Raw genomic sequence first — 10,972 nt, forward strand, 5'->3', positions numbered from 1 at the left:
GGCCAAAACTGTTTTTTTTACTGCCAGGCCTATTTTCGGAAGTTCATTTCCGAAATATGTTAGGTAATATATTTCGGAAATGAACTTCCGAATTATATCAGTTTTCAGCAGAATTTTGTTGAATCAATGTAGTGAAATAGGGAATGAAATAAGTGATGTTTACCTGAAATTGTAGCTTTCTATGCTCCCTTTAACGTAATCAACGGTTTGAAACTTGATTTTAGGACGAAAAAATGATGGAGATTGATTGGGTTTTGGAGAGGGTTTGGAAAAGTGTTGGAGAAAAATGATGAAATAGTGAAGGAGGGAAATTTGTATATGCAAAAATCTTTTCGGAAATGAACTTCCGAAAATATTCACGGTTTTGGCATTTTCGGAGATTCATTTCCGAAGTAAAAAAAAATTCAAAAAAAAAAATAACTTCGAAAGTTCATTTCCGAAGCAGGGGTAGTTTTAGTTTTTCGCTGGAGGTGACCCCCATAGAGAGGTGGCTAAAGAAATTTTCATAAATTATTTCACTTATAAAATATTCAACCTCTATTTTTCTAAACAATTTGGAACTTCCAACTCCCACTTTTTCATAACCTTGTTATACGGATTAAATTTTCATTACAAGACTTATATCTTTCTATCTTTTACATTGTACTGTAGTAATATTTATGGATCACTCTAGATCATTCTTATTTAGCTAAAATTTATGTGGTAACATGTATACATATACATAATAATAATAATAATAATAATAATAATAATAATAATAATAATAATAATAATAATAATAACTCTTTTATAACTAAGTAAATTGAATTATTATGAAGAAAAGCTTGTGTACAGTGAATGGATCAATAGGATTAAAGATGAGAAGTAGGTTGTTCAACAAAATGATTGTGATGTTTATGGTATTTGTGGCTTAACTTGAAACTGTTATATTATTTCTTGTTATACTATATGTTTACAGAATTTATTCTTGAACTTAAAGTTAAAGAACCTGAATTTGAACTAAATTTTGTTATCAGCTGGAGATACAAATGAAAATAGAGATGTAACAGGAAATGTTAAAGTAATCATCATAGCTACGGTCATAGTGGCAACATTTATTGTTGTTATTTGCACCTATTTCTTATGCTCACGAGCTTCTAAATATTCAGGTATTTTATATTTCTACAATTCTTATGTTCTCTATACGAGAAATTCCAAAAATATTTTATTTTAATATTCTATTTAACATTCATTTTTATCAAAATTTTTTTTTTTTAATATTCTATGTAACATTCATTTTTATAGAGTAAAATACATGTGTGTCTTACCACCTAATGTAATATTCATTTTTAAAGTGAAAGACATACATGTATTTCACTTAATAAAAAAGTGCGTGTTAGAGAAACTATTAAAAAAAAAATGTTCTTAACTTTTTATCTTTCATCATTAATAGCATATTAATTGTAGTTCTACTATCACAGAATAGCTTCATAGAACCTTCCTAGCACTTAATTTATATTCCCTCCGTTTTTTATTATAAGTCGTTTTGGCATTTGTACACATGTTAAGAAAAATAATAATTGTTGTATGAAATAGAGAAATTATAAAAGATTTTACTAAATTGTCCTTCATTAATTGTATGGGAAAGACAAATTAAAATAATTTAAAAAAAGAGAATAATAAATGCTTAAGGGTATAATAGAAAAAATAGTATTAGTGATTCATTGAAATTGTAAAACGACTTATAATAAAACACAAATTTTTTCTTCAAAGCGACTTATAATAAAAAACGGAGGGAGTAGATCTCAAATATCTAGTGTCATATCTCATGATTCTACTTATGCTTGATCAATCAACTACACTTTACTTTTTACTCCTCCAAAAAAACAAGGTTTCCACATATAAAAGTACAATAACATGAAGTAAATCTTCTATCAACTACTAAACATGCATAATCAATATCAATGTAAGTCTCTATAGTTATAATTCAATCTCTTTTAAACAAGAATGTTCTCCCTATTTTAGCTTTTAGATAATGTAGAACATAGTCTAGATCTTGCAACTGTCTCATCCTTGGATCATTTATCGATTGACTTACCATATTGGTTTCATATGACAAATCCTTTACGTGAATGAGTTGACTCGATTCCCAAGAAGAACTTGAGTTTCCTATGGTCCTTCATCTTAAACTCTAAATATAACTTCTTTTTGAGTAGTTGTGTCTCAATCAAATAATCTCATGTAACAATAATATCATCGATATAGACAAGAAGTATATTTTGTTTTCCTCCTTGTTTATGTTTTAAAAAAAGTGCAGTCTCATTGGCTTTGCTTATAGTCCACACACAATATTGCCTTTATGAATATTCCAAACCATGCTTAATGGGACTACTTTAGTCTATATAAGGCATTCTTCAATCAACACACCTTGTTTGATCCACCCGTAGAACTAAAATCCGGTAAAATCTCCATATACATTTCCTCCTCTAAGTTTCAATGAAATAACACATTTTTCAAATTCAAATCGTTGTAATTGGTGTCTAGAGTAAGTAACAAGATATAGTAAAATTCAAATAGTATTTATCTTTGTCACTAGTGCAAATGTTGTTGAACATGTGACTTCATGCACAAGAGGGGTGAGTGAATTATGGAGGTTTGAAACACGTTGATTTAAAATAAAATCATATGTAAAATCAGAGTTTGAAAACAATTTAAAATAAACAAGTGAATTAGCAGCGGAAAATGAAAGGAAAAAAATAAACTACAGAGATAAGGGACAGAGAGATACACCATAGATTTATATAGGGTTGCCTAAATTTACCTATCTTGTCGCCATGTATTATTCTTTAGAGTATCTAATAAACTTGAGAGTTTTTAGAAGAATATTGCCCACGAACCTCCATATATACAAGGAAATGAAGTTTTAAGGCTAACAACGAACAAAGCTTATAATGGTTATCCTCCAAACTAAATAGAGATTTTCAACAAGCTCATCTCGAACCAAGATAGAGTTTTAAGTTAGTATCCTCTGAACCGAACCAGAGTTTTGCACAGGCTGACAACGAACCGGTATGAGATTTCCCCAAGCTAATATCGAACCAATTGAGATTTTACCAGGTTGAAATCAAGAACCGTGTGAGATTTTAACTAGGCTAATCTCGAACCAACTAATATTTTCCATAGGCTAATCTTGACCGAACTGAGATTTTACCAGGCTGAACTCAAGAACCTTGTGAGATTTTAACCAAGCTAAACTCAAACATCGTGAGAGATTTTAATTAGGATGAGCTCAATAACCTATGTGGAGATTTTAAGAGCTTATCTTCCTAAACCAAAAGAGGTATTTTCTTCTTGGTGAAACTCACAAACAAAATAGAGACTTCCCAGGACAATCCCCTAAACGATAGCTTTTAACTAGTTTAGCTCGTAAACAAAATAACCTCTTACAAAAGAGATATTTATTCACAAGATAATACACTCTTGATAAATTTACAATCAAGCCCTCACCCTGAACAAAGATCCTCACTTAGACTCAAGAATACTCTCGAAGCACTATGACTAAATATACGTGAGAAAAATGGGAGATTTAGTAAAAATGATTAGAGAAATGAAAATGAAATCAAAGCTTTTTTTTTTGATGTGAAAACTTGATAGAAAAGCTCTCTATTTATAGGTCGAGGCGTGGTATAAATTTGGAAACAATTTGTGGGCCAAATCAATGCCATAATCGATTAGGTTAATTGAGTAATGACCTTCAATAATCGATTGTTCAAGGCACAAATGGAAGATTTGGATAATTTGTCATTACCAATAATTAAGAGATAGTCCCAATCATTTCAGACTACACTCCCCTAGTCAATTGGCTAGGCTTTAAAATATTTTTAAGTGGTTTAAATAAAACATAAGATGCTTTTCAAATATTTTTAATTTGTGTTATTTTTCCATAGTATTTCCAAAAATATCATTGTGTCTTTACAAGACACTGATTACTTAGATAGATCATGCAAGCTTTCACACTTTCTCTCTTTCACAATACAATCATTAGAAAGTAGGGAGGTTAAACTATCAATGAACCTTGAAACATAAGTCTCCACTTAAATGTCGATTGACCATCGTATTAACTTCAAAGAGATGTCTTGATATTCAAGAGTATCTTCAAGGGGATATCTTAATTCTGGAGGATGTTTTAATCAACATCTTGAACATCTTTGACTGTTTGAGCTATCCTCACCAGATAAAGACTTCCCCTAATATCGTTTGATATCAGGTGTTTTCATCATCAAAACTAAATAGCTACTCAGTTGACTTGCAACTTTACTATCCATAAACTTCAGCACCTTGGATCACCATGACAATACCTGGAAGAAAATAATCATTCTAATGAATGACATATGTTTGAATCTGATATTTTCCACTACTATTTCCTTGTAACGATCAAGTTTTCCATCTTATTTGTGCTTTACAATATAGATCTCTCTGGATCTAGTAGGCTTCTAGTTTCCCTTCCTTTCAAAAATTTCCCAAATACTATTTTTTTAAGATATTTCATTTTCTCACTCATAGTTAGGGCCTAATTTTAACATTTCAATTCTTCTCAACAAATGATGTCATCCTCACATAATCAACATCTGCAATACAACCATGTTAAGGCCTAGACAAATGTTTGGATGAGACATATTAAGAAATACAATATTTATACATAGAGGGACAATATCTCTTATCTTTTCCCAAAGCGACGAGTAAGTCATTTCGATCAATATCACAAGTATGAGAAAAATCTGAGAATCATTTACACTACTTACCTTTGACTTAGGTTATTGAAGTTGTTTATGGAGTAACTCAAATTAGCTTTGATACATTATAATAAAGATAGGATCATCTCCATTTTTTCTCTCCATTTTCTCCCTCCATTACTATAATTTTGGAGACATATGTAAGGCATAAAAAATAAATGTACATATTATATGTCACATTATTACATTAATATTTTTAAAACATTAGTAATGCACAAAATGGAGAAGGGAGGAAATGGAAAAGATCTTGTCTCATTATAATTCGCGTTGAAGGTGTTGATTCTTGTTTGTATAAAAAAAAGGTGTTGATTCTTGTAAAATTGAAGGCAAATGATGAGCCAAAATAGGACCATGGGTAGACTCAATACTATGAATAGCGTGGGGTCACTCATAATAAGCATCAACTCACGTTTAGAAGTAGTCTCGAAACTAGGAGTAAACTCATTATGACTATAAATAGATTCACTCAAAATAGGAATAGAGACATGTTTTTTAGGGAAACTTTAACGAAGGATCAAAAACTTTAGAAACCTAACTATCTAGAAAGGGTCTTCCCATCACACCTAACTTGGTTGAAAACTTCTTGGTGTCTTTTCTTGTTCACCATGTTCATTCACATCTTATTGAAATAAAAGTTACTTGAGAGTTAAAATTTCTCCAATCAAATATTTCAATCTCTCATTATCATAATAATGACTTAAAAAGGTCTTTACACTTAATCCGATTAAAATTATTGAATTATTAAAATTTTGTTGATCACCCCTATTATTTATTCAAATTTCCCATATTAATTCTCTAACAACAAAATTAAAACTCTGATTTAGCTTGCTTGAGACACAAAGGTGAAAAAAACTACAATTAAATTTAAAAATATTGAAATTTAATTTTTAATTTTATTAAGGTCACTTGTATTATATTAAGTAACAAATAAAATTTAATTATAAAAAACATTTAACTTTAGTTATAATAATCATTAAAGTTACATATCTATTTTTCTAGATAATCCCCTAGAGTTGGCAAATTGGTGAAAGTTTAATTTTTGAGAGTGTGTTTTTTTTAAATTTCAGGTTCGAATTTTGCTAGATACTAACGATTCCGCCAAATAAGACTTGACTTTAAATAGTTCCCGCAAGTGGACATTGGGTTAAAAAATCAATAATAATAAAAAACCAAGAAAATATTTATAAACTATTATCCTTCAAACGTATGATTTTCTTATGAAGTATTTACTTATTTTTCAGTATGCATTTAATATTATAACTGAAATCATTGAGGAAAAAAAAACTATTGCTGTTGCAAACAGGGAAAATCAATCAAGAAAACCAAGTTAAAGTTGAAGACCTTCCTATATTTGAATTCAAAAACATTTTAATCGCGACAAATAACTTTGATTTAGCTAACAAGATTGGTCAAGGTGGTTTTGGTTCAGTGTATAAGGTAAATTGTCTTGTGAATTTTTTACCTTTTATTAATATTTTGGATTATATTATACTCTTTTCATTCCTTTTGGAAAACATCTTTAGGGGGAATTGCCCGATGGATTAGAAATAGCAGTGAAAAGGCTATCGAAAACTTCAGGACAAGGGTTAGAAGAATTTATGAATGAAGTGATTGTAATTTCAAAGCTTCAACATCGAAATCTTGTAAGACTTTTAGGTTGTTGCGTCGAAGGGGAAGAAAAGATGTTGGTCTACGAGTACATGTCTAATAATAGTTTAGACTTTTATCTTTTCGGTAAGTACTTCTTAAATTGTTCTTCCTTGTTTGTGTTTGGGATGAATTAATTTTGAATATAAAAAAAAACTAGTATAGTAGTAACCCCAATGAGTAGTAATTACATAAATGAGTTAGTTATAACTACCAAACCACTATATTAACAAAATTTTACACAACTTAAGATTGATTAACTCACAACATGCTTCCTTAAATAGTAATTAATTATGCAATATTTTTCATTTCTTATCCTTCATATAAGAGAATATGGCTTTTTTTTCATGTCTAAATTGAGTGTATAAAGTGAAAAGAAAGTATGAAAATAGTTTTTTATTTGAATTATGTAAAATCATGTTAAGTGACCAAAAGTGGAATTTAGCCTATTTTTTAAATGTTTTTTCAGATCCAATACAAAAACAGGTTTTAGATTGGCAAAAACGATCATACATAATTGAAGGAATCTCCCGAGGATTGCTTTATCTTCACCGAGATTCAAGATTAAGAATAATACACCGAGATTTGAAGCTAAGTAATATTTTGTTGGATGGGGATTTGAATCCAAAAATATCAGACTTTGGCATGGCTAAAATCTTTGGAGGAACCGAAAATGAGGGAAATACAAGAAGAATCATGGGAACATAGTAAGCATACTTTTTATATATGTATATAGTTTAAAAGTCATATTATATTACATTATGCCATGGTATATAGTTGTTTTGATACTGAAATTAAAATGCAGTGGATATATGTCTCCTGAATATGCAATGGGAGGATTATTTTCAGAAAAATCAGATGTATTTAGCTTTGGAGTTATGCTCCTCGAAATAATAAGTGGTAAAAAAAATACAAGTTTCTATAATCACGAAGAAGCAATCAGCCTTTTAGGATACGTAAGTCTTTCTAAATTAATTAAATTCATATTTTGATTCGTATTAAGATAATGATAATAACCTTCTTTGTTTGATTTTTTTTAGGTATGGAAACTATGGAAGGAAGGGGAGACAGTATCTTTGATAGATTCAGAAATATATAATCCAAATAATGTGGATCACGTTTTAAGATGCATTCATATTGGACTTCTTTGTGTGCAAGAAACTGCAAAGGAGAGACCTACCATGACAAAAGTTGTTTCAATGCTTAATAATGATATTGATAAATTTCCTTGTCCATGTCAACCTGCATTCGTTGAAAGACAAATTGAGGATAGAGGAGAATCATCTCAACAAATTCGTGTCTTGAGTTCGTTGAATGATGTCACTGTCACAAGCTTGCATGGCAGGTAATTAGAGGACACATACGATGCCATGGTTGAAATAACTACATTTTCTTAGCGATGACAATATTGGTTCCTTAAGAATTTAAACTAATATAGATTTTTATGGTAAATATCTCTTAAATCTATCTGCCTAAGCAACAAGACATGTACGCTTGGCTGTAGTGTAGAATGATTATTGTTGAAAATATGAGTGTGACAATGAATGGAATGAGGAAAAATGATTGAGTAATGATTAGTAATCATTTTCGGACTAATATACTCACTATTATAAGTCCAGATATAAGATGCTCCTCCATTTGTCTTTGTTAAAAGTTCAAACAAATATATTGCTTATGGACGGTTCATATGGATCTCTAATAAAAGCCTAAAGTTGTTCATAGAATATCTCAAATTATTAAACCAAAAATAAAGTAAATTGGTCCAATGCGACTTTTCTAAGGGATATTACGTTATTCTTTTCTTGTAAAAGACACATTAATTGACACCGTGATTTTAAATTGTGGCTACGGATGCAATTGTGATTGCATATGTTATGAATCATGATTGTGGCTATTGCAGTTGTTGTAATGCCCATGCGGCTATTGCAAGGTAATTTCTATTAGAGTACATGATTTTAAAGGGGTTATATATACTTCTCGAAGATAATAATCTTAACTCAAATATTAATGTTGACAATTTTATTAAACCTTTTCTTTTGAATTGTGATAAAGTTTAAGGTTTGTATTCATGAGATTTAGATGATAACTTTGAATTTATTGTGAATGTTGCAAGTCTTAGATAAAATGATATGAAAGTGTAAGTATATATTTATGAGGTTTAGAAATAGATGGAAATATATGTGACTCAATATTTAGATAAATAATACTTAAAATTTTAAGTACAAATTTTTGTGCAATTTTCATAAGAAGTTGATCTAGTAGATTGATTTATAGGCGATGAAAATTGGGCTAATCAATTATGTTAGAAAGTGAGGATGTAGTAAGAATCTCAATGTAATTGTGTATGACATTTTATTAAAAATGAAATAGATATGTGATATGAAATGGTGTAATATATCTTGATCGAAGTAACCAATGACCAAAATGGATCATCAATGAGTTTTATGTCATTAAACTTCGGTTGAGTGCAGTCGGTATGTTGGTGTCACAGTTCTTGAGCCGGTTTTGAATGGAGTGAGGACAGGTCATGTGAATGGTAAGCGGAGTCTGGCTGGGATTTCTGGAAGCGTTTCAGAGGAAGAATCTGGTGCTGCTGCAAATGTTTGCGGGCAGTCTGTAGTGTTGAAACAGGTGGCAGAATCGACTGCTTCTTCTCAATCCAGGGTCGCGTGTACTCTGGCTTGCGAGGGCGTGAATGCAGGAAAGAAAAAGGTGAGATACAAGTTGGTTGATGAAATAGGGGCTGGTTCCAATAGAGGTACGGCTGGGGGGCAGAAATTCCTGCTCGATAACAGTGGGAAATTTATGGGCAATTCTGTTTTGGCTAAGGGTGGTGATAGCAAAGGAAGTTTTTTAGTGTGCTACGGCAATCAATTGGAGGAGTCGGACATATGTAGGAACAATGGGAGGCAATGGGAATTTCTCAAGAGGGACGTCGGGGATCAGTTATGGGAGGCTATTGTGGCTTTGGGCGTTGTTGATGAGAAAGGAAGGAGCAATCTTGTGAATAGGATTGAGGAGTTGGAAAAGGAGCGAGAGGGACGGTTGATTAGAAGGAAGGAGCAAAATAACATGGGAAAATGATTATAGGTTCCTTGAACATTAGAGGGGGAGCAAATTCGCTCAAAAGGAGGAGAATTAATTCTTTGATCGAGAAAGGAAAGGCGGATATCTTTTTAATACAAGAAACTAAAATAACCAATATGAATGAGGATATAGCTAAGAGTTTTTGGAGACATCCGGATCTAGGATTCTCTTTTTCTAATTCGGTGGGAAGATCGGGCGGTTTGATTACGTTATGGAAGAAAAGTAATTTGGATGTTCTCCTTAGCTTTAAAGGGGAAGGTTTCTTGGGAATGAAAGTTTTTTGGAAGGAGAATTTTTATTATGTTGTGAATGTGTATTCTTCTTGTGATTTAAGTAAGAAGAAGGCTTTGTGGGAGAAATTAATTGATTTGATGAGTTTGTATAGAGATGGGGAATGGATCCTAGGAGGTGACTTTAATGCAATTAAGAATGATAGAGAAAGAAAAGGGAGAGCGGGGGGGAGTAACAAAAAGGAGACGGAGCTTTTTGCAGATTTCATTCTCAAGAGTTCCTTGATTGATACTCCTTGTAAAGGGAAGAAATTTTCGTGGTATAGTGGAGATGGTAAGTCGATGAGTAGGATTGATCATTTCTTAGTATCCAATACGGTGGTTAATCGATGGGAGGTCATTGGTCAAATGATAGGGGAGAGAGACATTTCGGACCATTGTCCTATATGGATAATGTCGGATAAATTGGATTGGGGGCCGAAACCATTCAAGTTCAACAATGAATGGTTTTCTTTTGATTATTTTCTCCCTTTTGTTGAAAAGGAGTGGAAGCTTTTGAAGGTGGAAGGTAGAGGCGACTTCATTTTGAAAGAAAAGCTAAGGCTTTTAAAAGATAAACTCAAGAAGTGGAACAAGGAAGTCTTTGGTAAGATCGACTTGGACATAGCGGAAGGTGTTTTGGGTATTAACCAAGCCGATGAGAGGTTAGTGGATTTTCCTAATGCCAATTCTTTGTTGTCTTTAGACGAGAATGTGGAGGCTAGAAAACGGGCGACAAGTTGTTTTTGGCGGAACTTGAGGATTAAAGAGAACATGCTTCTTCAAAAATCTAGTTTGAAGTGGATAAAGGAGGGAGATGCGAATAGTGGCTTTTTTCATAAGGTGATAAAAAAAAGTAGACGTCATAATCATTTAGGTCCGATTCGTGTTTCGGGAGGTATGGTGGAGTCGGTGGAGGAGGTTCGGGAGGAGGTTTTCAAGCACTTCGGGAAAAAGTTCATTGAAACGGAAGAGGCTAGACCGGTGTTAGACGGTATTTCTTTCAATTCTACTAGTTTGGTGGAGGCGAGGGATATTGAGAAACCTTTTCTTGAAAGTGAGATTAAGGAGGCGGTGTGGGAGTGTGGTGATTCTAAGAGTCCAGGGCCGGATGGGTATTCTTTTCTTTTCATCAAGAAATGTTGGAGTTTTATTAAAGAAGATATCATCAATTTCTTTAATTATTTCTATCTTGGT

General features: G+C 32.0%; 1 protein-coding gene across 1 annotated transcript; it reads left to right on the forward strand.

The window, feature by feature from the left end:
- Positions 1 to 857: 857 nt before the first annotated feature.
- Positions 858 to 7,967, forward strand: LOC131597414 (G-type lectin S-receptor-like serine/threonine-protein kinase At1g11330). The gene is made up of 7 exons (XM_058870115.1): positions 858 to 864; positions 1,017 to 1,148; positions 6,076 to 6,209; positions 6,296 to 6,506; positions 6,889 to 7,126; positions 7,225 to 7,375; positions 7,460 to 7,967. The coding sequence occupies exons 1-7, from the start codon at positions 858 to 860 to the stop codon at positions 7,766 to 7,768; spliced, it is 1,182 nt and encodes a 393-aa protein (XP_058726098.1). The 3' UTR covers positions 7,769 to 7,967.
- The last annotated feature ends 3,005 nt before the right edge of the window (positions 7,968 to 10,972 follow it).

The sequence above is a fragment of the Vicia villosa genome, linkage group LG1 (genome assembly GCF_029867415.1).
Source record: "Vicia villosa cultivar HV-30 ecotype Madison, WI linkage group LG1, Vvil1.0, whole genome shotgun sequence".
Taxonomy (NCBI): Eukaryota; Viridiplantae; Streptophyta; class Magnoliopsida; order Fabales; family Fabaceae; genus Vicia; species Vicia villosa.